This window comes from Amblyomma mixtum, chromosome 6, assembly GCF_055824585.1.
Source record: "Amblyomma mixtum isolate Tamu chromosome 6, ASM5582458v1, whole genome shotgun sequence".
Classification (NCBI taxonomy): domain Eukaryota; kingdom Metazoa; phylum Arthropoda; class Arachnida; order Ixodida; family Ixodidae; genus Amblyomma; species Amblyomma mixtum.
This window is the reverse complement of record NC_143017.1, coordinates 73,552,350-73,579,891: the sequence shown is the minus strand read 5'-3', so window position 1 is coordinate 73,579,891 and position 27,542 is coordinate 73,552,350. Positions and strand designations below refer to the sequence as shown.

Sequence of the window (27,542 nt, the reverse complement as noted above, 5' to 3'; positions counted from 1 at the left end):
TTGCACACACCATATTTTTGGCTTAGGTGGCAGCACGGTCGCACAATCTGCAAAACGATCTTCTTTTACTGAGTGCAAACCGTGTTCGAATCTATCCCAGCCACGATGGACCGCTTCGTTTGTTTTTTTATTCATGCGCAGTATTCCCCTTGTGTCTGCGGTGGCATGTTGCCAAATTTCATCCTTTCTGAGTGTCCGCATGTGTAGTCAGCAAAACTGTGCTGGTTTCTAATTTGCAGAATGTTGCACCTGTGTGAAAATAGTGCCTCACGGAAGAAAATGGGGTAGCCCTATAGAGAATGTATGGCCGTCATAAAAAGCAGACTCGTAACCGCCACCAAATTGCTATCTGTTGTAATGGAGCATATCTTTATATCTACCAGACATTTATTGATGCTCACAGGGAACAGGAGTGCTCCTTTAGCTCGGTTAGGGAGATCACCGTGCTCCCTTAGTAGAAAGCTCCCTTTAGCAAAATGGCCTTTAACTTTTCCATGTGATGACTCATGCAACTTTCTTTATATAAGGAAACATTACCTTGAAAGACGATAAGTTGCCCGTGTGACAGCGGTATAACTCCGCTGTACAGTCGCCCTCTCTTTTGCTTGCTGATAAGAGGCTTCACATACACTTTTGTTTGACTGATAACTTAAGGTCCCACAGGCTTATGATGTTTATTTTCATAGGAAAACATTGCTTAGATGAACTTTTTTGTACACGTCCTTGCATTAGGGCAGACAGTTGGGTCGTTGCTTTTCCAGCCAACATATTTTCCTTTGTTGTACTCCTTGAGCCATTTGTACAGAGGTTCAAAGTACTCCAGCAGTGGGCCAGCATCCATTTCTCTTGTTCTGCCTTTAGTTAGCATGGCCAGGGCTTCTGGCCATGGTTTGGAATATCCGAGCTCCATTACATCTCTGGAAAAGAGAAAGCGTTGTTTAATTCAGGATACAGCTCGTGCAAGCCAGCTAATACAATAATTACTCAAACTGATGTGTAAGCATACCCATGACAGTAATTTTAAAGGAGGAAGTGACATTACATGTCGCAAGGATTGCATGTAAGATGGGCTATGTGAGACATGTGAAGTTTGAGTGGACACTTGAATACGCGTTGAAGACATCCAGCATGTTATGAAATTGGGATTGCTGTAAAAAACTAAGTTGTATACTTGTGGTTCACCAGAGATCTTTTCTGGCTTTAAAGACGAGCTGAGCTTAGTTTCAGCGGCTGCCTTTGGAGAGCAACTAATGCATTAAGAAAACTGCTTGTCATATCCAGACAGTCTCTGTGTGCTTTGCAAAAACGTGTCATAGAAGTATGTTGTGAAAATTTGGCACATAAGATTGCGTGGCTGTGTGTCGAATGTCAAGTTGCACGCTCACACAGTGCTTGAAAGCACACTTTATTTTGTTAGGCTTGCTGCAATATCCCTAAAGCAAATTCATAATTTGTATTGAAAGTTGACAGGGATTACAAACAACTGATCCATCTGTCTGATGGAAATGCTGTCAGATGTGCTGCGAGACTACTTTTCTCTGGGCAGATATGCAGGAAAAAAAAAAAGGCTTCAAGCATACCCAAACAATTTTCCAGCTTCTTTCGACCGGTAGAAGTCACATTTGTACAGTGGGCCATTGTGGTTTGCTTCTTCACAAAGTGCCTTATAGAACTGGAACTGCAGTACAATGCTTGCAAAATACCTGCAATGAGAAAATCATGGTATGTTAGTTTTAATCTGGCACAAATATGATGCTTGGAAAGCTTACCTTATATATGGTACATTGGCGGATATATGGTATTTCGATGGTGGATCAAAATCATCTGGTGTGCGTGCAATACCGGGACAGATGCCTTGGTAATCCCTCCTGAAATTTGAAGTCTGTGTTGTAAGCGCAGTTCTTTGTCTAGAATATGGGCACAGGAACTGTTGGGAGGCTACTGAAGGTCTGAGACGTTGCTTTAAAGCTCAGTAAGTCCCATCATTGCTGCTTAGAAACAAGTATGTACACATTGCCAACTTCATCGCATACTTGGCAGTTGACTATTTTATCCATGTGTTCATCTAGAGAACATGCGGATAACTTTTCAGCCATTTTCAGTACCAAGGTGGGATGCAAAATTGGCCAGTGAGATATGCTATGGCACATGCTGCATTGGTTGTTTCCGAATACTGTTTTTTTCTTGCTTGCACATACTCATGCGAATTCGGTGCCATGTTATATCGCAACTTCTTTGAAAGCAAACTGGCAATTTTCTGATTTTTCATTTCATATTGGGTTCTTTTGATTTCACTATAATGGTATTATTGGTATTGACCCAAAAAGAGATGTATAAGGACAGTTAAGAGATTTAATAATTGGGGACTATTTGAATACCTTAAAAAGTGTAACATTCATTACAAAACAAATGCCAGTTGACAAAAAGAGAATGAAATGAACTTAGGCAGGCCATCTGATATGCAGAGCATGTTCTGAGTGGTGTATCAGAGCAACAGTTGATAGAACAGGAACGGAAACATAAATGAAATTATCAGACTTTGGTTGGGTGGTGAGGTTAAGAAGTTTGCTGGAATAAGGTGGCTACACCTTGTGAACAACAACTGTAAATGTACTATCGCGATCAGAAGTTTACGGGACGCAAGTATGCAGAAAAAATTTTTTTTCGGCGTAGTCGCGTAATCCAGTGGCCTGAAATGTGTCAAAGTATGCGGAGACATGCATGCTCTATCCACTGGTAACAATACCACTCGATTTGGTAGCGAAGTTGAGCTGGAATTAATTTTTTTCTAAGAATACACATCCCGTAATATTTTGATCGCAATAGTACATCAATTCAAGCGACCTCTGTGCTGCAGTGGATTAATTTGGCTGATAGTGATAAATAGCTTTATGTAACTAATTTTGTTTCACAGGTTTATTACTCACAGCAGTGTCCACCAAGCCTTGTTGTATTCTTCTGGTTTGTAGTTGCCCTTAAACACATTCCACCTCCAAAGGTCAAAAATGTAGACTGAAGGGATGATGGCCACTTTGTCCATAGCAATACTGTGCAGGTAGTTGATGTCCGTTTCTGGAATACACATTCATGACAGAACTGTTATCACGTCAGGTTGTAGCATTTTGTTCCTTTTTATATACCTAGGCTGTCTTGCGTTGCTCTGCCCTTCTATGCATGTGGTCATAAGTTACATCATAAGTTACACACACACACACACACACACACACACACACACACACACACACACACACACACACACACACACATACATACTGTGCCAATTCAGGTCATCTACAATTGCCTATTTATGGAAACAGGCAGCCCTAGTTTCTCAGGAGTTTGAACAATTGCTGCCATATTTTGGGCTTTTCGAAGTATGCCTTTAATGATAAAAGGCATCATGCTACACTTTCTGCATTAGATGATGCTCGCAGTAGTTGGAAAAAGAGCCTATGACAACACTCTTGACGCACATGGTTTTATGAGCATCTGTGGCAGGGTGTGCAGCGATGTACAGTCAGGCTGGAATGAAACGCGAACAGAGCATGTCAAGAAAACAAAGTATTTTACCTGCCTACATTCAGCTGAAGTGTACAACTAGCCCGATTCATGTGTCTGGGTAAAGGGCCTACTGAAATGCATAATCGAAAATAGGTTGTAAAGGAATATCTCGCTGCAAAGCAGAAATGTATGACATATGCGTGTTCTCGTTTCATTCCGGCCTGACTGTACACTACTCGTTTCTTGCTTGAGAAATGGAGCTGGTCTTTTTATATGCGGAAAGTTATGTAGCATTCCATGAGAGGGCCGTTGTCTTTCCCTTAAACCTTCCCATGACCTTTATTGCATGATAATCACATACAGGAGTTATGCATGAATGCAGTAGCAAAAACTGGACTATTTGGCTGTGCTGTAGCACTTTCATTTCTTTATGAAATATAGAAATACTCTTGCTTGACCTATTCATGTGACGGCCGCCTAACTAGTGGCTGAAGCTGCTGGTTAAGTATCTAAGCCACAGTAGCCAAGTTGAGCCAGACAATGGGCTTTTAGAACAGTACATGTGCCCAAAGTTTGTCTTGCAAGCATTTATAATGTCACAGGGCACACTGACAATGTTGGAAATGGCAATGACCTCACTGAAGGCACCTTGTGCATGAAATGATGCCTTTTAAGTGTGGATGAAGTACAGCGAATGGGCCAAAAGACCCTGAAGTCCACTTTCTTGAAGAAGATGGGTAAAGTGAGAATGTCTTTACAGCCTTTGAATGCTGTCAGGCAAATGGCGCAAATGTACTCGAAGTCTCGTGTCACTAAAGTAGCTGTATTTGGGTGGTATATCTACTTCACACGATTTCATTGAACTCATTTATCTTGACACTGTCACATCTCTTCTGAAATACCTCTGAACCTGAAATACCTCTTAGTGGTTCTTCTGAAATACCTCTCAGTGATTTGCAATTCACTACTGTACCTTCATCCTCCATCCTTTCTTTCAATAGACCAACGGCTTTCAAGTGCTTCGGTGTGGCCACAGAGAGTGCGATTGTATCGCCAATAGCTTCATGGAAACCTAAAATAAAGAAAAGCTATGTTATATGCATAGATACATCCAAATGAGAAGTTGACTGAATTAAGCATGGACCGCACTTGTTGCAGTGTTAGCTGTGGTACTAAAGCAATTAAAGAAAGGCAGTAACCAGTCTGCCACTTACTGTAATCATTATTATAGTATCTCAAACTGGAATGGCACTAAAATAGTTTGTGATTACATGTGCTTTGATTATTGCTTGTGTGAATCATGTTTTGTTACACATTACTACTTTAGTCCAGCAGATATCATAAAGACAAACGAGCATTGTATTGCTGTTGGAGTGCTGCAGTGTTATAGTAAGTTAGTAAACAAAAGCATGCTCACCAGGGTTCGCTCCTGTCCTGAAGAAGACTGGCTGTTTGGCATACTTGAGGAAATACTCAACATGACCCATTTCATGGTGCACAGTGAGCAAATCGTCCATCTTAACTTGTGTGCATTCCTTGATCCTGGATGATTTGGCAACCGAGATGAGATGTTTAGCCAAAGGAACGTTTTTCATGCCACAGTATAAAAAAAAACGAAACACTTGCGCCCATAGGTATTAATTAGCTCTTTGAAAAATATATTGACGATTGCTTGCCCTATAGTTGGGAACAAATGTACTGGCGACAACCAGGCAAACGTGTTTGCATACCATGTTTATCAAAGAGAGAAAGAGTGTGTGTGTGTGTGGGGGGGGGGATAACACTTATTAAGGACACTTTTTGCACTGCTGGGCAAGAATACTGCAGAAGTGCATGCGCATTTTCTTTCCTCATAACCTCTCAACACTAAGCACGACCAAGGTGAAGTCAGCTGAACCAGGCACACGTGTTTTGATATTCGCTGGGCTTCGGACGATGACGGCAATGAGCGACTTTTCAGCTCCAACTGATGTCCCTAAAATTGCATCGCCAGTAAAAATCCATTCTCTGGGCTTCTTTCTTTGTCTGGACCCCTGTGAACTTGATTGGGAACACATTTTTAATATGCATAACTATTGAGCATTTATCCTGTTAATCAGCCCTTCCTTTTCCTTCTCACTCACTGAGTGGTAGCTTACCTCACGTCATTGTCAACGTAGAAGTCCCATGCTGACGCGTGGCACACAATCTTCCGATTTGTTGGCTTAGTCAGCACCGACCGCTCCCAAAACGTTTTTGGCATTGGTGGAAGGCCCATGGCAGTGAAGAACTCCTCTGAAAGCTTGAACATGTCCAGGACGGTCATCTTCTGCAATAGAGAACCGCGGTGACCCCAGGACAGAGTCAGGCTTCCTAGGTGGGTATGGTGTCCAGTGCTTTGCTGGATACCTTTGCTGTATAAAAGAAAAAGTTAGTCTACTACCTCTGAGAACTAAACGCTCAAAAGAATCATTACTAAAGGCATTGCAGCTCCCGAGCTGTGCTGCTTGTACTTAAGTTTCGGCACTTGAAGAGACTCGCGCCGAAACCGTTGGCGCTTTGCTTCGCAGTGCGAGGCCGCTTTTTTATTATATTTCATTTGTTCCTGTGAGTCTTGTGGCTTTAGTTCAACAGTGTCAGTGTACTCTGGTCTTGTTTATAATTATTCAGTGCTGCCCCCTTCATTTAGCACGCCATGCCACCGCAGGAAGAGGAGAGCACTAAATGACGAAAGCATGGGCGGTCGAATGATTAATCGCCGATTCGCGCCGTATGCTGATGACATAACTTTGTAACGACTCGAGCGATGTGTGAAAAACAATCTGGGGAAATAGCCTGTCGGCTTTTTAGTTTGTTCGCTCTGCGTGCGTCATAACGCACAACTCGTTTAGTTATATTGCTGCATGAGTCAGCGGCGTTGCGTATGTCATCACCGTCGCCACTTTTTGCATCGGGCTTATATACCATGTGTCCCAGCTAAATGTAACCAAGCTTTTAAAAAACACGGGGTGTCCTAGCCGTCTGAAACCAAATGAGGGTTGTTTAGAGTCGCGTGGCCTAGTCTGCAGTATTTTTTTCGTTCATCAAGGTTGACTAGTTAGTCAAGCTTAATTAACTAACTTTTTAATTATTGACTTGAAGAACAAAATGTCAACGGAAAAGTTGTAGATCGCTTTGAGGAGCAGCTTACTGAGACATTTGCAGCAAAGTAATATTTACGTAAAGTAGTTTGTTTACCGGTCTTTAACCATAACCCGCACAATAAGAAAAAGCTTCCACATGACAACTGTGCCACGTCAACGTCCCAAGACGCGCCTTAGACAATAAAATCCGTTTTTTCTGAAGTTCTCTTCTCGATGAGGCTTTGGGTGCACATTGGGGCAGAGAAGTGAGCGAGCAGCTGGTCACGTGACAACTTTCTTTTAAGGCCAATAAATGAAGCTATGTAAATCGTAACTTCACGGAAACAGCACTACTAGCGGTATTTCGAGGTGATCTAAAATTTTTGCATTGACACTTTCTTCCTGAAGTCAATAATTAAAAAGTTAGCTAATTAAATTTAACTAATTAATTAACTTTGAAGAGCGAAAAAATACTCAAGACTAGGCCACGCGACTATGAACAACTCTGAGTTGGTTTCACTGGACTAGGACACTTCGCCTTTTTTAAAAGTTTGGTTACATTTAGCTGGGACACCCGGTATATAGTCGCTTCTGCTTCGGCCATGCATACAACTGAATCCTGCTGGCGGAGTTGCTGAGCCTCTGCTGGCAGCGCGTTTAGCAGCTACGTTTGCCTCGCTCATTGCGGTAGAAGAACCGGCCGGATGGGTGTATTGTCCTGAGCGTTTGCGTCGCGCTGATATAGCCGCTACCCTGCGCAACGGGAACCACCCTCCCGTTACAACATTGCTCCGACGACTCCGCGAAATCCTTTGACTATCGCGCAAGAACTACGCTTTAAAGAATGCGACCGAAAATTCGGTGCCCCTACCATTTTAAATCATTATTCCAGGTGATATCATCTTACTGACATAGCTACAATTAAGTTACCGATAGTTATGTTCCCTCTACGTAGTCCCTCATTTGCCAATGCCTACCGCCCAGGTGCGATACATAACGAACTAAACGGTCGCAAAGCTGGCGTACGCCCTTTTCCCTAGTTCTCTTTGCACGACATAGAAGCATTGGGAAACGATATTGTAAAATTAATCAGTATGCAGCTCTACAAGACGCGTGATACGCACAAAATGTTCAGTAATTTTGGTAGGTCGCGGAGACGGCTGAAACCACAGAGCAGGGAACTCGGGAAAATGGAGCGTTTTAGCATTCACTTATCGTGTACTGCTACCGTATACCGCGCAGTACACGATCCTACCGTATCCCCTGTGTGCGCTTTCGTGACAGTTTTAGAGAGGTCTATTTAATCATTGTAGCACTACTTACGGCCTCGAAAGAAAAGCTGTTGTATTTTAATCTCGTAACACGAGCAGTCACCGCGCCTGTTATAGCTGCTTCCTGTGACATTTTTAAACTACAATGGAATCCGGTTAATTCGAACTTTCGGTTTATTCGAACTGACGCTTTGGTCCCGTCAATATCGTATGACTTGGCTTGCCTTCGAATTTGAGTTATGAAGGTTTGATTAACCTGAAAATTCACCGTGTTATGTATCTCTGCCTGGTCTGAGTACCCGCGTGTGCGACATGTAAATAAATAGATACTTGCCCTTTCCTTCATGGCGCCTGTGACGTCGATCGCCGGCTTGTCCGGGTAAGGCTGGGTAATTTCGGTAATTGCGCTCCAGTCTTGGGAGTGGATGTGACCTGTGCAAAAGATGGGAGTGTCATCGTAGCGACACTCGTAATGTCAGCGTAGCGTATTCGCAGGGGGCTGGTCACTCTTCTCTGTATGGCCGCCGCGGTGGCTCAGTGGTTATGGTGCTCGGCTGCTGACCCGAAAGACGCGGGTTCGATCCCGGCCGCGGCGGTTGAATTTCTTTGGAGGAGAAATTCCAGAGGCCCGTGTACTGTGCGATGTCAGTGCACGTTAAAGAACCCCAGGTGGTCGAAATTTCTGGAGCCCTCCACTACGGCGTCTCTCATAGCCTTAGTCGCTTTGGGACGTTAAACCCCATAAACCATAAACCAACCACTCTTCTCTGTATGAGTATTGGACTTTTGGTAGCATGTACTCTTGCAAGCCAGCGGCATAACCACTGCTTAGTGAGCTGGTCTGAGAATCTCCTGCTGTCTTTGAAGCATTCGCCAGCGTCTGCTGCAGTCACTGACTGGGAGATGAGCGAACGCTGCACTATTTTACTAGGGAGCCATCGGCTAAGTCTCTGCTGATATATATGGCGATGGACTTTGTATTCATGTTATGTAGTGTTTTTTTTATGGCTTACCATAATCAGTTCTTAGTAAAGAGTTTGCGAACAAAAGCGCCACATATGATAGCAAGCTTCTGTGACGACGACTATAAATAGTGCTTAACGCCCCAACGCGCACATACATTCAACGGACTTCTAGGGACGTCACGATCACAGAGACATGTTTTCAGAACCGGAGATAGGCTGTTTCTACGAATTCCTTTATGCTGCATCTTTTCCGGAATAAAAACTCTCTAGATTTAACGCAGGGTAGGTGCACTTGTGAGCAGAAAGAAAAAAAAAGACCCATCGCGTTTCAACTGCAGTAGATGGTTACCGCTATTTTTATTTCGCCTCAGTAGGAGCCTGAAAACAACAAACGAGGTGGGGGGGGGGGGGGGGGGGGGAAGACCTCTGGACTTTTAAAACCGAGAGTGGCTCTATTACGAAAAAAAAAATTCAGGGGCACTTTGACTGTCTAAAGTGGGTAGAGGCGGAAGCGTTTTCCGCACCACCTTCGCTCCTTCTGTGGCACTGGTGGCGTCACATATATTTGAGTACTAATTACTAAGTGATGGCAAATCACTAATTGTTAATTTCTGATTAATGCCTGAATACTAATTAACTGCTAATTAATGACGCTTAAGCTTCGCCTTTAGGAGTGGAACGCGACAGCGCGTTGTAGCGCTGCCAGGGAGTCCACGGAACGCCACCACCCGTTCGGCGCGATGCCTTGCCCTTTGAACGCAACGCTTTTTGAGGAAAGGAAATGGCGCAGTAATTCTCTGTCATCTCGGTGGACACCTGAACCGCACCGCAGAGGAAGGGAGGTGGGAGTGAAAGAAGATAGATGAAGAGGAGCCGTAATGAAGAAAATGAAAATTGTATTTGAGGAAAGGAGATTACGCAGTAACTGTCTCACATATCTCGGTGGACACCCGTCAAAATTCAGGGGGCACTTTTTTGACCTAAAGTGTGGTCACTGATGTGTGGTTAAGGTGTTAAGCTTCGCCCCTAAGAGTGGAACGCGACAGCGTCTTGCGACGCTGCCAAGGGGTCCATAGAACGCTATCGCCCATTCGGTTCTACGCCTCGCTCGTCGGTAAATTGGTTTTTGAGGAAAGGAAATGTATCTGTCATTTATCGGTGGACACCTAAACCTCGCCGGAAGAGAATGGAGGAGGATGAGAGAGTGAAGACACCGTATTCACTAGACGCGCCTTTGTTCATTCCAAACCATCGAGCTGGCATGGCGGAGTGGATAGCGTGCTCGTCTCTCACGCCGAAGACCGGGGTTCGATTCCTGAGCTCGACCAATTTCTTAATCGCTTTTATTTATGTATATGGCCTGACTAGTAAAGCTAGTTAGGCTAATTGGGTAATTAAGGAATTAACTAAGCTCAGTCCCACTTACTTGGAGCATCACCATACGATCCCTTCAATTGGTTGTATGGTTACTAGCCAAAGTGCAATTGGCCCCGTTTGAAATTCGCGCGCTGTGACGTCACGACCGTTTCCACCAATTGAAAAGCGTGACATTTTCTGTCGACAACTGCTGCTTACAACGATGAGACATTAAAGGCTTCCGCCTTAAAAAACGAGAGAGAAACAACCACGCTTTAGAATCACGTAGGCATGCCGGGAATATGCCGGTAATTCCTACGCGTTGTTAATCGAACGCACAAATGCTGGCGGGGTGCTTAGCGTAGTCCCTTACCGAGAGCCTTCAATTTGCCGAGTAACGATCGTAAGCACAGGTCGTGATGAGTATACGTGCTTGTACACTCTAAACACTAATATGCCTGTATGGGAGTTTTTTCAAAAGGGAGTAAAATTGGCCACTAGCGCACACCTGCTTTTAAAGAGTGTGCGCTAGAGGACAACTTTACTTTCTTTTTACTCATTTCTGTTTAGAGTGTATAGGACGCGCCAGAAGGCTCTGGGTTGGGGACGCCTTTTCTACATGTTTTTCTACCCGTGCTCTACGAGGGGAGGGGGGGGATACATTAGGAATCATGGCGAATGCCACCGCACTGCTACAAAGGGAGGCTTCTATCATGGCTGTAATAATCATCATGCTAGTCATCTCTCGTTCCGGTAGTGAGCATACCGAGGAGGTGAGCCGGAATGGGTCCGTCCTCGCTGACCTTGTCCGCGCCGTAGATGTCCCGCAGCTTGCTCCGTACGTACGCGTGCAGCTCCTTGTAGAGCGGCGCCAGCTGCTCCCAGATCCTCGCCATGTTGTCCTCGAGGCCGTCGTACTCGTACACGTCCTGCCACATGCCACTGGCGTCTTCGAAGCCTGCAACGAGACGGCGTAGGGAGTATGCATGAGCGCCGGCGGCGCGGTGCATTGTGGGCGAGCGGCCATTTTGTTGTCCTGCTAAACAGACGACCGCTGCAGGCTCTGTGACTGCATGTTGTCCTGATACACAGTAGTGAACGCGATTGCTGCTCACAGGTGACTCACTACATGTACCCTGTTTGCAAAGAAGAGAGTGGCTTCGATCCTGGTGATTACGGGGCGACGCTATCCGACTGCGACAAGAGACGTTATGAAGAAAACAACAACAATCATGACGGACGCTTTCACGTCGCAGGCAAGCTACTGTGTCCGGGATATTGACTTGTGGACATGCATGAATGCTTCAGGCATATTCAAATTTTATGCCATAGCATAGAAGCTTCACCGGAGCAAAAATTGGAGGAGACACTAAAGATACGCCTTAAAGGTACACTAAAGAGAAAGCTGAACTCGTCTTTTTACCGGGGAAACTCGATCTACACGTTCCGAGCATTCTTAGAAACTTCGAATTTATTGTCCTGTGATGCCGATTTCCCTAATTTAATTCGCATTAAACGTCACGGCTCCAGACTTCTTTTGAATTCACCGCAGACGGTTGGAGGAGTCAACTAACGCGTGGAGTGCCTTTCAGGCAGTCGCGTGGAGGCTTCGCTTTCGCTTTTATTTTGTTTTTTAGGTTTCCGTGAACAAATAGATCCAGTGAGAGACTACATAGCCGCAAATTAGGCCCACTGAAGTAAAAATACGCGTGGACTCTTTGCATTCGCTGATCGCTACGTATAACTCCACCGATGGTAGAGCGGCAAGCCACGCGACTGGCTGAAAGGTTGGTTGACTCCTCCTACTGTCAGCGGTGAGTTCAAAAAAAGGCGCGAGCCGGGACGTTTAATTCGCATTAAATTAGGGAAATCGGCCGCACAGGGCAATAATTAGACGTGTATAAGAATGCTCGAAGCGTGTAAATCGAGTTCTCGCGGTAAAAAGACAGTCTCAGATTCCTCTTTAGTGCATTTGTAAGGGCATGACGCGATACCGTTAGCGGGTTAATGTCCCTACATGCGGAATTGGTCGTTCTCTAGATTCGTAGATCCCTGGGAGTCTTCCTACCCCCCCTGGCGCAGTGGTGCAGCGGTTAAGCGATGGGCCCATGCCCTGCTTTGGCAGGCGCTGCCATCGGTGTGGCTTGTGCGACCCAGGTCGCTCTTTTCGAGCAACCTCAAGGTCACGGAGAGAGGCGTCGGACAAACATTGTCGACTTAAAAGAAAAGCAATCACTGAACTTTCTGCTACTGGCGTGTGACCCTGCAAAGCATCAAAGAGTAGTTGCTTGAGGCGGCTTATCTGCAACGCACGAAATTTCCGTGCGCCCAGGGCGCTTAGCCTGTAAATGCCGAATAAACTGCAGTATTCCCACGCCCAAGATTAAGCCGTGTTTCTCATTATAAGACCTCGAAGAAGTCTGTTCTTTGTTTACCTTTCATTCATAAACTTTAGCTCACGCGTCTACAATCCATAGGTCCCGTTTAGCGGCTTGTTCATATGTTTGTTACTAATGTGTAAGCATTACTTGCCTTATGCGTGGCGCGGACACTTAACGGAGTTACTCGGTAGTAACTCGGGTAAGTTCGGATGAGCATCGCGCCAGCTGCTCGAGAAGTTGCTCGGGAAGGGCAACATGGGTCGCACAATCCCTACGGGTGGGTGTGACAGAAACAGCCACCTGCCATTGCAGTGGTGCATCGCTTAACCGCTGCGCCACTGCGCTGCTAACGTATGATCTTTCCGCCATCTATGAATGTTAAGTAGGGGGATTACCAATTCTGCGTATATGGGCATTAACCCACGGAGCTCCGAATGGTGCACGGTTTGGGGACCAACGCGAACTAAGTTACTCACACAGAATACCACAGACATAATCAACGACAAACGCACCAACAGAAACAGCAGCAATGCACAATGCTTTCACATTCATAGCATGTAAGCACATTTATGTGGCCCCGGTAGTTTTTTCGAGGGGCGGTCTTCTGGTAAAAAAGTGTGTTGTCTCACCGTTCAGTCTAGCAGCTTCGTTCATGAGCTCGACATAGCGGAAGTATTTCTGTTTCATGGGCTTCCCGGCAACTTTCCGCCATTCGTTCCACACGTGCTGAAGTTCTTCATAATTCCTGGAGTCCATGAGGATGTTCTTTATTTCTAATGGTAAATGAACAAAGGGAGACAATAACCATGGTTATATGTGCCATTGTCACGATCAGAGAGAAAATCGGGAATATCATAGACACGACTGCCCACCTGGCTCCAAAGACAAGTTGCATTCGTCGGGCGTGTTAGTTTTGCGGTCAAAAGGGCAAATTTTTGCCGAAGCATGATTTTCTTGCATATCTGCAATTAATTTGATGAGCTGTAAAGAGAAAAGAGACGAAGAAAAGTAGAATAATATCACTCAAAGCACGGACTTCTTACTAAGCTGTCAGCCTTCGAAAGCTCAATTTTAAAGTTTGTTCATCTTCACAGTTCCTCTTTCGAATCGTCGTCCAGAACACCAAGACAGAACAATGTACTCATCGTCTTACAACTGCATACCGTAACACTATTGAGCGACTATTTAGTTCGCTGCTGTAGACCGGCACAAAAACTGGATTGATACGCTTCATGCGAAGGTACCTCATCTTGCTTGTCTGTATCCAGGATCGCGGTGCCGAGCACTGATAGTTTTTCGAAAATTCTTCTCGTCACGGGGTCCTGGAAAGAGGTCCACTTGTACTTCGTAACGTTCTTCCACACCTCTTTATCCAGCTTCTGAGATTCTAGAGTAACTTCCACCTGAGAAGAAAAACGAAACGCCATAAACGAACGCTTTATTTGAATAACAGTTCACGTCAGGAACGCGAATACTATGCTCAAGAATTTCCGATTTCATTTGAGCTGAACCTCGTTATAACGTTGTTGGAGGGGCCCTTCGATTACTTCGTTATAGCCGTAGCTTCGTTATAGCCTGTGTTGACAGTTTTCAATGGGAATCGTCATTCCTTCGTTATATCCATTATTTCGTTATAAAGAGTTACGTTATCACGAGGTTCAACTATTAGAAAGCGGGATGCATAAGTTACAAAAACATGTTCAGGCACAAAGGTGGGGCAAGCAAAAGTCGAGGTTATTGCCATTCAGCACAACGTACGAAATTTGAATGGTGCTGCAAACGTAGGTATATATTTCGCCTTGAGGATTGTGAAACACTCAGCTGGCAGTCTGTAGGCTTAGAGCGTAGAGTCACTTATCCGGTAGCTCTATTAGAGCGCCTGCTCTTTTCCAGTAGAAGTAAAGCGCAAAACCCATTGTCTAGTGGCATACGTTAAAGGCTTCCGTTTCACGTATCTAAGTCCTTCATCTTACTGGTATACACAAACAAGACCACCGATATTACTGTCTGCGTTTGATAATCCACATGTTCTGCTGCAAACACATGCACACGTTTAGTCGTTGGACTCGGAAGCAACTTTGGATTGTCACGAGCGTGGGGACGGTAAATACTGTGCAACGTTATTGGTGCTATGTGTACTATACTATTACGAAAATTGTAGTGCTTAGAGGAGGCAAATTCAGTCGAAATTTAACTTGTCGACCTCTCCTTCACACTTCTACCTATACTGTTATCGTGCCTTTTTTCATCACAAGATTCATTTCTCCTGTTGGTCGATCGCTGCGTCTAAGATCGCTGCGTCGGCTAGGATGCAGCTGGGACGAAGGTTTATGCAAACAGGAAAGCGTGTGGCAATGTGAAATACGCTGGACCTTGGCTATTTAGCTGGCATGAAAGCGGTAACTGGGAAAGTGAAATGAAACGCAGTGACGACACACAGTTGAGCCTGAGCAGAGATTCAAGCTAAGAGGTAAAGGGAGGGAGAAAGAGAGGGACCGGATGTTCAAAGGTCTGCATTTAGGTCTTTGATAGGAAGAGGATTCTGGAACGGTCCCAGGTTTCGGCGCCAAAAGGGCAGTGGTGAAAGCGCCAATACGCGTTCTGATCTTTATTATTTTAATAAATCCTCTCTCGCTCTTTACAGAACGGTATTTCAGGGCCGCTTGTTGCGTAGCGAAGCACTTGTACTTGGCTATTGACTGAGGTCGTGATGGTCGTGCATATTAAATTATCAAGTACTTTCCGACTAAAGGAAGTGTCGCTGGCACAGCAACACTTTGAACTGCTCATGTAATGGAGGTATTAGGTTCATCATTGTTTTTCGTGAGTGAACATTATTACTGTACCGTAGCGCTGGCCTGGTGGATCGAGCATCTATGCGGAAGGTCCAGTGTTCGATCCCCAGCGCCGCTGTGTACCCGCCGGTCTTCCCATGGGTGCAAGCTTTCCCTGTACCTGATACTTGACTTCTCTGGGGTGATTGGAGAATTGGTATTTAGCCTCACCTTGAGCTGGAGAAACACGTTAGCCATTCAGTTCTCTGGACAAGTTACTCTCGCGCCTTTGCAATCAAATTATCATCAGTACCGCGGTTGCTGTGTGTATAGATATGCGCGGAGTTTGCCCTCTAAATTTGCTTAAGCACGAAAGGTGCTCGTAGGGTTCGTAATATGCTACCGAAAGCAGCACCTGCTATCAAAATAAGCTAGCGACAGTTAGCTTAATCCACTGCCATCCGGAGCGCCACCGAGGCCAGCCGGCCAGAACTTAATACTCACGCTCCTGTTCTTGTTGTACTCCGTGAGGTTGTTCGCGTAGTTCCAGTCGGCCACGACAACCCTGTTCCACATGTCCGTGACGATGTAGTTCACGTAGCAGGCGTACGACTTGGCCTTGTCTTCATCCTCGATGTCGCCTTCCACGGGAATTCTGGATGCGGCCCGGGCCACAGGCGCCGCCGAGAGCAGGACCAGCAAGAGCCACGGCGGGAAGGGGGTCCATCGCGGAGGCGGCGACATCTTTCTACGCTTCCAGGAGTGGTGGCGCAGGGGCCCTCAGCAGCGGCCACGGTTCCTGCTACCCGAAACCGAAGAGCGCGGCCGCTTTATAAAGGCTCGCCGCGACTTTCGGCAAGATGCGAGTTCGACCTTCAACCGGTTCCTCTCTGGTTCGTTCGCCCCGAGCTTGGCCGCTCTCCGTTCATCCGAAGCAGCGTGTGCGAGTGCCTCAAGAAAAAAGGAAAATTGAGCTGCCGATAGCGACAGGAAGTTGTTATGCGCGGGCGTGGGGTGCTCTCAAGAGAAAAGAAAGCTTTTTGCCCCTGATAGCGGTGTGCTCTGCGGCGAAGCTTGGGAAGTTGATGGCTTCGACCGTAAGAGGAGGGAGGCCGTGTCCGAATGCGAGTTCTTTAGACCAGATGGCTGCCTCCTTGAGCCTCCTATGCGTTTCTGGTTCTTCTAGCGATATACGTATACTGCTTGAAATGCACAACAAAATGAATTGCTCATCTCGACCGTTTATGTTTTTGAAAGACTATCAGATGGTTTGGTTTGGTTTATGGGGTTTAACGTCCCAAAGCGACTAAGGCTATGAGAGACGCCGTAGTGGAGGGCTCCGGAAATTTCGACCACCTGGGGTTCTTTAACGTGCACTGTCATTGCACAGTACACGGGCCTATAGAATTTCTCCTCCAAAGAAATTCAACCGCCGCGGCCGGGATCGAACCCGCGTCTTTCGGGTCGGCAGCCGAGCACCATAACCACTGAGCCACCGCGGAGACGAAAGACCATTAGAGGTAGAGGTAGCTGGGTTAAAGCTTTAACGCTTCTGGTAAGAGCCGCAAAGGTTGACTAATCATGTACATCTAGAGAACGGGGTGTTTATTAGCTTAAGTAATAGTGCATGTTATGCTTATAAACAGTGGATGAGGTAACTTTCACCGACGGATGATGGGTGCGCTCAAACCGTTACAGCTCGTTTGAACATATCAGTGCTGTCCGAAAACTTTTCTCCATCAGAAAATGTTGCCCCACTCGAGCATTTGCAGAAACACGAGTGAATGATAGCGTACGTGCTGTTCATGGCAGAGGGACAGTTCTGGTGGTCAACATCATGAGAGACATTCTTAATGCAATCCTGTCCTAAGAAGAGTTCAACCGTCAAACTGAATCAACAAAGCCACGACACGGAAACGTACGAAACACCTGCCGAGGATTTCGGCGGCAGTGAGAGGGCCTATACCTCTCGCGCTACTAAGAATGATCTGTTATGGACAGACGGAGTCCTTTTCGCAATTCAAAGGCAAACCCCTTTCCTCCGCTGCCCCTCGCCCTTTTGCCTTCTTTTGTTCTTTGTCTGCAAAGCGCAATAAAACAGCTGGGCTGCTCCTATAGCGCCGACCTCCTATCAACTCCTGGAACGGAGAAAAAGGTGGTTTCAGGAAGGACGGGGTTTATGTACCGATAAGTGGAAGTGCTTTTGGATGTAAGTACTGCTTTGCTCGGTCATCTTCACTTGACGTGACCACCGATATTGCTTTTTTTTTCTTTTTAAACTGTAATCTGCATGTCCCTTGAGTTCTGAGATACTCGAGGGACTTTTAGGGGACCTTTAGAGGGACTTTTAGCGCGGCACCGCTAATGGGCCTAAGTTAGAATACTGGTCTTGAAGATTCGCGCGCTTTATATGCTGCCGGAAGTTGGTGTAGCTAGAGAGGAACGATTTGTAACAAAAAAATAAAAGTAAAGCTTTGGGTTACACAAGTATAGAAATTAATAAAAATGAAGCGTCGGCAATATAACAGCCAGGTGGCTGAATGGCGCGTATAGTACACCGGGAGGCAAAAGCTCATGAGGCGCTATATGATCGCAAACACTAATCGCTAAATTCATCGCAGATACATGTAGCCGAATTCTAAGTGTGGGAATTGCACGGTGCACACGATGAAATCTCCGACAGTAAGCCGTAGATAAAAAATTTCTTTGCGACAGTGAGTTTCATTCATAGAGCGATGACGGCGGTTGTACATATGGAAAAAAAAAGGGGGGGGGGGGGGATAGCAGACTGCAAGCAGTATGACATTAACGGCAAAGCTGCATGAATGGAGTATGCGTAAGTTTAGCATAACAGCTGACAAAATAATACTCGTGTTAAGCGTACGCGTATGTTACGATGGCGCGGACTAGTTCAGAAGAGACACGAAGGCGGTATTTCACGCCGCACGTGGCCGCAATGCCAGTACAGCTTTGCTTACCTTTACTGACGGCTGCAACGCGTTCTTCGCGGCTTTCGCGTCGTGCGGCGGCGAAGCGCTAGAAACAGCTCGAGGCAAGAATCCCCTCCGGTGTAAGCGACCCGTCGCAATGGCCCGACCACATCACAATTGTTTATCGGCGCGACGACGATGTGCGCCAAAGTTGGCGCTCTACGTGTTCAGCATACCACCGAGGCTCGTCGGCGCCCGGTTTCGGTTCTCTTAACGACGACCGCGCACAGCCAAGGTCCTCTCAATATCACGTGGCTTCTACACCCTGCGTGCCCGTTTCGAGATACGGGAAAGGACGGACGTGGCTTTCGCGAAAGCCTCGCGGTTCTGTTGCTCGTTCTTCGTTGCTCTCTGGGAAGAGGAATAAAATTATATCCGCTCGCTTACAAAGAGATGTAGGCACTAACCTCCACGTGTGGCTCATCGTTGCTAGAAAAAAAAAAAAAAGTGGATAATTGCGCAGATACAAGCTCTCGTGATGCTGTTTGTCCTGCTGCGAAACTAGCGATAATATTGCGGGCCAGTGACCGGTGGTAAATGCGCGCTGTTTTGCTGGGAATGTTGGAAAATTAACCAGTGTTGTAACCAAAAGATTTTTCTTTTTCATGACGGAAACTGAAGAATGAGGATTGAAACTGGTGCTTGCAAATATATATATATATATATATATATATATATATATATATATATATATATATATATATATATATATTACATATTTGTGAAGCATCACGAGTTTTGAAAAATATATGAATAGCAGTGAGCACAAGCTGTATTTCGGTCGAGTGCTAATAGCGTCCGTTCTTCCTCCTCTCCGCTCGCATTCTTATTTTCTTTTCCATTTTTTTTTATTTCGTGCGTGGCATAGCAAAAGATGGCGTGAACATATGAGCATGAGTCTTCCGATCCTGCGCTGTCCTCTGCCCAGAATATGTGGAGCGTACTCATTTGTGAGCAGTAAGAAAATATCTGCAAAGGGTATATCCAAGAGCTTTAAAGCCCCTTTTACGTTAGTTCACGTATGTCAGCATAGTGATTCCCAACGTATTGTGTTGCCAGCTTTATGCAGGCATTTTATTTTTTGCTTCCTTTCCGTGTCTACTTTTGCGAGTGGTTAAATGGCTGACACCTTTTAATTCTTCAGAGAAAGTCGCATTTGCTATCAGCAACAAATGAAACGAGAACAAGACAACTGAGACGAAATAAGCAAAAGCAGATTTCAGATGAAGGAAACTGAATACTATAGCGCACTTGATTTTCACTTTGATGACGCGAAGACCGCTTCGTGAAAGTGTTAATGAAGGCCGCCTATATTTCTGCCCCAGCAGCTGATATATTTGTATTCTTGCGTTCGCGTTTAATTTGTTGCTTAAAGTACCTGGTGTTACCTCCGGCCCACGGCGCGGTTGAGGTGTCTACCGAGAAGTGAGACAGTTACTGCGCCTTTCATTTCTTTAAAACATATTTTTCATTTTTATGTCAAGGGAACTTTACCGCAGCAATCAGCACTTGATTCACGATTGTCAGGCTTTCACGTGCCTTCTATCGAACCGGCTGTCATTGAAGCCTACCGGAATAGTCTGAGAGCCTGTCGCGCTTGGTGAACCCGGCAATGCTAATGACTGCATCATTAGCAGATTCTACTATAATTAGCGCTAAACCCGCAAAACTTTTACGTGTTACGCTCAACACCAAGCAACGAATCTCAAACTGCTTCGCAGTGTCGCTTCCGAACTTCCATTACCACATTTTTGCTCTTCCATACCTGCAATAGATAGCAGCCAAGATCAACTAAGTATCAACATTTATAGAAACGTCTAATCGAGACGCGTCGCCCTAATGCGTACGGTTGGTTTTCAAATGGCCTTAACATCACGGTTGGCCGCTCGTTACCTTCTCCCTGGATTCTCTCGCTCTCTTCCACGTCCCCTTTTTCACTCCTCGCTCATTTTCGTGAGCTTTTGACAAGCACTTGGTTGCCGTAGGTGTTGTAATGCTGTAGGCAAACACAGACATATCGGCATAGCTGCTGGGATGATGACGTCTCGCGCTACTGTGGATGTTCAGTGAAAGAATAATGCAATTCGTGGCTGCCGTCAACCCTCTATGGCCGCGAAAATTTTGAAAAGTGCTCCTAGTCTGTGGTAACTTTCAAATCTTGCATGGTAAACATCACCCTGGAACGAAATCCAGGCCACGGACGTCCTACCAAGCACGAGCTACGTGGCTATAGTGGGGGCGAGCGGGAGTACAACACGCCCGACAGCACATTAGGGCCGACAGGAGACGCACGGACGAACGAGGCAAGAAACTCGATGCGCTTGCACATCTCCATATTGGTTGCGTAACGTCGCCTAGGAAAGATAGAAGCCCTTGCTTTCAGCTGCAGGGACGTCAGGACTCTCAACCACAATCGAACAGCAAGCATTTTTCCCCACTTCATGCATGGTACAAAGACTTCCTAGTAAGGTTAGGATCAGCCAACTCGCATACGGAAAGCAAGAGTGCAACGCAGAAACAAGGAGTCAGGACACTTCTGTTGAAGCTCTACGACTCTCACACACGAGTCGGTGAACGAGCAACTATTTCGCATTACAGTGACCACTTACCGACCACTGGCATTGCGCAGGTGTTCTTTACATTCTACAGACTCCGCACAAAGAAAGAACTTAAATGTAGGTACGGACCGAACCGAATATACCGGTGTCTGATACCTTTATGGATGCTCTATTAACTACCTGATGACATTTTCGTACGTGCAGTGATATTACGTGGCCATCTAAATCCCGCCCGGAACTCGCCGGCTTACAGAGATCAGGAAAAAGAGCGACTAAGGCTATCATGCGCCAAGCTTAAGATCTGGAGAAAAGAAATAAATTGCCTTTAGGACGTTTATACGCGAGGATTTTGTACAGAACAGAGTTGGAGAGTTGATCTATATTCCTATATCTGATCTTCAATTGAGCAATGCTTCATTTTGTCTAGCCTGGCCTCATGGCGCACCAATTGCAGAGGCGTGGCGCTTCGTTCGATATATCGCGTGACCAACTAAATTGGAGTTCGATATACAACACAACTCTCCTGTACTTTTTCACGGGATTCTCAAGGGTATAATCTGTATGTTCGATATAGTCAATAATTCGAAATATCTGGGTTCGATATACCCGGGCTCGAATTATCACCATTAAAAAAAAAAAAAAACATTTGGGGACTTTTTGAGGGCCTGGACAGGCCCTCCTCTGGAGTGAAAGAAGAGGCAGCGATGTGCGCGTCCACGCACTTCAGTATCACATCACCCAGGTCAACTCACATCACGTGAACATCCAAGGCATACACTCGCCAATGCTCGCTCCCTCCTTCACCTGAATAACGTCCAAATTAGCCTACAGAACAACGTAGAAGCTTTCAGCCACGACGTATGACGACTCCAATCACCTAAAGCTAAACACACATACAACGCAGGTACACACGCGAGACACTCAATGCAACTGGTGCAGAGGTGATTCTCAACCATATGGAATCTACAGAGGCTACTTATTTTTTTTTTGTCTACTACGTTCTTATTCCTATTCTTCCAAGTTCATCTGGATAACATCGTTTACCTAGCCTCCTGCCTAGGCGTACATGTGCACACGGTGTATGCTACGCTTAGCCTAGCATACACTGTACGCTTGCAAGAACAAGCGTTCTGTTCAGTGTTAACCGCGTGAGCTTGATCCTGGACTGTTATGCAGCTGGGTCTACAGCTGAAGAAATTTGTAACTGCGCGAAAGGGTTAAGACAAGATGAAGGAACACACATACACTTTGAAGCGCACACTGTGAACTTCATTCCTAGCCCTTTCGCGCAGTTACACCCTTTATCAGTGCGAACCAACTAGCCCGGCAAATCATATTGGGTCTACAGCGCATGGCGTAAAACTCTATAGCTCCGCAAAACACTGCCACGCAAGCCCTGGAATGTATTTCGGTGTTAAAACAAAGGACGTCAGTAATAAACGGCACCTCCTCACCTATACCCGTTGAAACAAAGCAAAAGAAACGTGTCCTGCCAGAAACAAGCCGAGAAGGCTGCAGTAGTCGCTCCTCGGCCGCGGCTCGCTCCCCGGGAGTCCGTCCGATTCCGCGTGAGACGGGTTTGGCGCGTGCTTCACGTTCTCGTTTGTTGGCTATTCTTCCGCACCCCGCGCAATGCATTGTGCACTCGGAGCAATTAACGCATGGCCATTTTTTTTTTTCGCCGATAGAATAAAGGTCGTTGACGTAAAATACGGTGCGCTGGTTCGGCGCTCGGTCGTGGCCAAGGCCTACGCACCCTCCCTCTATTGAAAAGGTCGACGCTCTATATTGTGCGCGCAGGCAGGCATGCATGCACGCACATGTGAGCGAAAATACGTACACAAAAAGCACGTTACCTGCGAAAGCGAAAAGGAGTTGTTTGGAATCACGCCACAGATGAAGCGAGCTTAATGGGCTGCTGCCAATGTGCACGTCTTCAGTTCCGTTTCTCCCTTCCCCCCGGTCATCTAGCCAAGGTCGAAACTTTAAAAAGCTCTCGGACTAATTTGTCCTACTCCTTAATTCATCAATCATCATAAGCCTAACTACGCCCACTGTAGGAAAAAATTGGCAGTGGTTTAGCTCTGGTTAAACCTGGAGGATTGTGAAAGCAAGGAGGAGAGAGAGAGAGGCGATGGAGAGCGCGCGGCAGCGGCAGCGGCCCCGGCACGCTAGCTATGCGCCGCTACTGCGCATGCGCAACTGGCGAGCGCGGCGGTGGCACGGTGGCACCTCTGAGTCAACCGCGCAGCGACGGCGGCGGCGCGTCAGCTGTGCGCCGTGTGACGTCACGTCACTGCTCCCCGCGCATGCGCGGTATGTCCTTTCGTCAGCTCTGCGAAATGGCTCGGCGACTCGCGTAGTGTTGCTTTCGCAATAAAAGATATCTCCCTGCCCTGTGCCAGCTGCGGCCATCCTATCCCCGTAAACTTCTTAAGCTCATTCGCCCACCTGAGCTTCTGCGGTCACCTGCGACGCTTCACAATCTCTTGGGATCCAGTCCTTTACTCCTAACGACCATCGGTTATCTTGGTTTCGATTCAGATGCCCTTCTCAAGCCCATTTATTTATCTTGATTTCGTATCAACGCTACCCCTATCGTTTCCTTTCCAAAGCTCGCTCCGTTGTTGTCAATTTAAGTTGAACCCTTTTCGTTATAGCCTCCACGTTTCTGCTCAATAGGTGAGTATCGGTAAGATAAAGCTGTTATATACTTTTCTTTTGAGAGATATTGGTGTAATACCATTCATTATCTCAGAGTACCTGCTAAATGCTTTTCATTCCATTCTCAATCTTCTAGTTAATTCACTCTCATGATTCGTACCTGCGGTTACTGTCTGCTCTAAGTAGATGTGTCTTCGTACTACTTCCAGCGCTTCGCTGCCTGTCATGTATTGCTCTTCCCTTCCGAAACTGTTTTGCATTACTTTAGTTTCCTGCGTATTAATTTTTAGGCCCACTTTTCGGCTTTGCCTGTGTAAGTCCTAGACCGTGCTTTGAAATTCATTCCCCTAGTTACTTAGCAAAGCAATGTCATCAGCAAAACTCAGATTACTGACGTATTCTCCGCTAGCATTTACCCCCAGCTCTTGCCAGTTAAGATCTCTTGATACTTCCTGTAATACACATGGTGGACAGTAGTGGAGAGGTCATGTCTCCCTCCTGTCACCTTTCTTTCTTTATTGGGACTGCATTGCTTTCTCTGTGATAATCCGACAGCAGGAAGGGCGGTGCCCTACTCAGTGAAATGCAGTATAGGGTATTTCCTCGACAGTAGGATACCTTCTCCTTTCGCTTTCATAAACGAAGCTCCTATAGAGGACCATGTATTTTTGGGGGCTATCACCTGCGCTTGTAAATAATACACACGCATGCTCACTCCTTTGTTATGTGACCTTAGTACTGTATTGTTCAGATGAATTCCCACCGAAGCCCATGCATTACAGCGCTAGCCGTGTGATGGACGTTGGCCCGTTTCACGATGTGTGGCGTCCACATCTGTGCACAGGATAAGTGAAGGTGCGGAACAGGGGCAGATTCACCTTCGCACAGGTGCACCAGAGAAGATGTACGGACAAAAAGTAAGTGAACAAGGGTGAAGGATACACCGGTGTGCGATCACTGAGAGGCTGACACGTAAAAGGCAAAATGAAACCGCGTAGTGTTTTTCATGCATTCAAAACACTCGGACGTAATCCTCTTTCGCCTCTAGGCACTGACATCGCAGAGCACACGAGGGCCTTTTGCGTTTCGTCTCCATCGAAACGCGGCCGCTGCGGTCAGGTTCGAACCTGGGTTCTCCGGCTCAGTAGCCAAGTGCTCTAAAACCACTGAGCTACCGCGGATCATTCGACACTACCATCTCAGACTAACGATGTAGGCGCCTGAGAGAGAGGGTCGCGCGGGGGCCTTCTCCCTCTTGAGTCTGGTATTGGTTTGATCAGTTTGATCCAGCAGAAGTTGAGAACTGGGGCGTCACCTTGCACCCGAAAGCGGCAGTGTTACCGCCCGTTTTGCATTAGTACCCTTCGTATGAGCAAAGAATCCTGTAATGTACTTCCTCATTCTTTCAAGTCCCCAGTGGGAAGGTTGCTTACATTTTAAGTCAGATGTCCAAGTGCAGCCGTGGCACGTGGGGAGCAGAAATGGCACAGTTTTCACCGAGGCTGCAGGATGCAGGTAAGTGGCGACCCCCGCATGGCTGAGAAAAACTGAAGAGGGACAATCGGAGCGTTAACGGCGAACGCTATCTTACTTCCCACGAGTACTTTGCTCGACTCCCGAAAGTTGTGAGGTGAAGCTCGCGCTAAGGAAAGGGTCGGTGCACAACAAGCAGGCGCTCCATTACGAGCAGTGACCATTACCCGGGGGTTAATATAGTTGAGGTCAGTGTCTACAGTCAGCGCTCTAAATCGCCCCTGTCATTGAGATTCTGAAACGGGTGTGCACTTACCCAATTTGGAGGCGACCCTCTATCGCCGCTGAATCGTTTTCGCCCGGTTCACTATACTCGATCGACACAGAAGGGCTGACGACGAGCACGCGTGGAAACCTCCGCCGTAGAATTCGAAAACTTCCATTGAACTCGCAGGATTGTGCGCGGTGCGCGTTCTGCTCGTGTTCACCGAGCGTGCGAGTCGGGTGCATGCGTGCGCGTGCCCGCCATGGACTTCCTGCATATGTATATGGGAGGGGTTTTCTCGGGCGCCCTCTCAGGAAGCGCGCGCTGTTTCCGTCCTCTTCTTTCTTATCTTTTGAAGATACGTTGCCACTCTTCGTTCGTTCTCCAGTGAAAGCTATTTGCAGAGTATGATGCTGAGCCAGACCGCGTGTGCCCCCGCTGATCCCATGCATCGCTGCTGCATGGCGAGAAATGGCTGCCTGGGTCAGCAGGTGAGGCCGAAGGAAGAATTGCGAATATCTTTGTTGGACTTGCGTCAGCTGGCAGACACCGCAGCGCTTGCAGCGCTTGCAGTTTCAGTGTTCGTAGTACGTTCCCGTGGTACACGTTGCGTTCTCTGTGTACACTTTCAGAGGAATTATGCGCTACAGGTGCTCTCGAGCGTGTAACATGCTGACATGTAAGAGCTGGAAGAGGAGGAGAGAGTGCTAGAAGTTTGCTTCCTTTACTGCCTGGGGGATCCGGTGATGCAACGGTCGGGTATCTGCCGATGCGACAGAGGAGGACCATGTTAGGGTGGTTTGAAGAAGGGCAAGCTATTAGTACCGAACATGATCATTAGCCGAGAGCCTAGGGATCTTACATGCAGGCTTCGCCAAACGGGGTGGCTATTGCGGATGACCTGTACGGCTCCCGTTCACCATTCTATCTCTTTGGCGTTTCCAATACGTGGAAAAACTTTGTTGGAACCGAAAGAGACGATGCCTCTGTTATTGAAGGACGGCTTGGTTAAAGAGGGACATAGCGAAGTGGTGTCGTACTTCGGCACAAGCTTCTTGTTGGATAGTGAGTGTGTGCCCTTTTCGAGCCAGAATCTCCTCCCCAAGCCTGTACCAGTTATACCAACAACAAGTCCTGGCACAAGTTGCTATGTCGAAACGACTTGAGCCCGCTGTAATTCTGTCTCAAAAAGTCAATCGGCATACTCGTTTTTGGCCCGGTAGAATAGACAGCAAGCTAGTCGAGTGGAGAACGTATAATTACTAAGAAAGCATAGGCGTGCGCAGAGGGGAGTGCGGAGTTCCCTCCCCCACCTCCCAATCCCCTAATGGGGAACGGGGGCGCAAACTCTCTAGGGCGCAAACCAAGAAGACATGAACGAGAGCTATCGTGAGCTTTCGTCTCCCCTTATAGAGAGCACTGCTATGGAAGAAAGTGTACAGAAAGGTGTGTTCTAATTATTGAGGAGTCTGGCCTGTATATACAACAGTAACTTTGCCCAAGTGTGGGAAGTTTGGCCTGCCCTAACATGTATCGCATGTATTATTATTCGACGTACGAAGCAACATGCCTAGTGTTTCGCGATGTTGAATGTAGTTATTCTTGGCTAGCTGAAACGCGTAGCTGTGAGCCTCTTCTATGATTTGTTGGATGGCGAAATCACGCTTGAAGTTTACATCTATTAATCAATTTACTTCGCTTATCCCAAAGTCTGACTAAACGCTTGCCCTGATGTCGTGTGTAAGATCAGACGGCTGGACGTTCGGTCATTGCTCGTAATTCATTTAGTATTCCGCGTGCATTGTAACCAGTACCGAAATATGTTTCATTATGGGACGAATGAGGAATGTAGGCAATTGCTGTGTGTCCCAGAAACGAGAACAGTTTAGCAGCTGGTGCTTCACTGCCATAGTCGTGTGTTGTGCTGAGCCACTTCGCATACAGAAAACAGCGATACCACGTTGAATCGATCGACCCTATAGCTATTGCCTGCCTAGTGCATGCAGTGGAAGCGTTGAGAAGCAGAAACTATATATCTTTCATGGATTTAATTAGAAATTGAGACTCTATATACTTCGTCTGTGAGCTTACCTCGTAACGCTCGGGCTAGTTTTTTTAGCTTAGGCTGCAGCTCTGTCTTTGTGACTTTTGCGTGGCATTAGCTACTAACAGATGCTCAGCAGACACTGCTCTAGCAGATTTTTGTTTTGTTCGCACACCTGTACGTACAGACATGCCAAGTC

General features: G+C 46.6%; 1 protein-coding gene across 3 annotated transcripts; it reads right to left on the bottom strand.

Annotated features, from left to right (window-relative positions):
* Positions 1 to 660: 660 nt before the first annotated feature.
* Positions 661 to 25,499, bottom strand: LOC149339377 (angiotensin-converting enzyme-like). 3 transcript variants are annotated; one of them, XM_089548144.1, is made up of 14 exons: positions 25,351 to 25,499; positions 15,854 to 16,151; positions 13,820 to 13,978; positions 13,448 to 13,556; positions 13,205 to 13,348; positions 10,961 to 11,152; positions 8,208 to 8,305; positions 5,640 to 5,809; positions 4,919 to 5,043; positions 4,475 to 4,573; positions 2,928 to 3,072; positions 1,770 to 1,868; positions 1,581 to 1,703; positions 661 to 917 (listed from the first exon to the last, which is right to left on the bottom strand). In XM_089548144.1, the coding sequence occupies exons 2-14, from the start codon at positions 16,091 to 16,093 to the stop codon at positions 698 to 700; spliced, it is 1,923 nt and encodes a 640-aa protein (XP_089404270.1). In that variant the 5' UTR covers positions 16,094 to 16,151; positions 25,351 to 25,499; the 3' UTR covers positions 661 to 697. The 3 variants fall into 3 exon arrangements, with proteins under 3 accessions (XP_089404270.1, XP_089404268.1, XP_089404269.1); XM_089548142.1 differs by lacking the exon at positions 25,351 to 25,499 and adding an exon at positions 18,328 to 18,538; XM_089548143.1 differs by lacking the exon at positions 25,351 to 25,499 and adding an exon at positions 18,328 to 18,538 and having other exon boundaries at positions 15,854 to 16,148.
* Between the last annotated feature and the right edge of the window lie 2,043 nt (positions 25,500 to 27,542).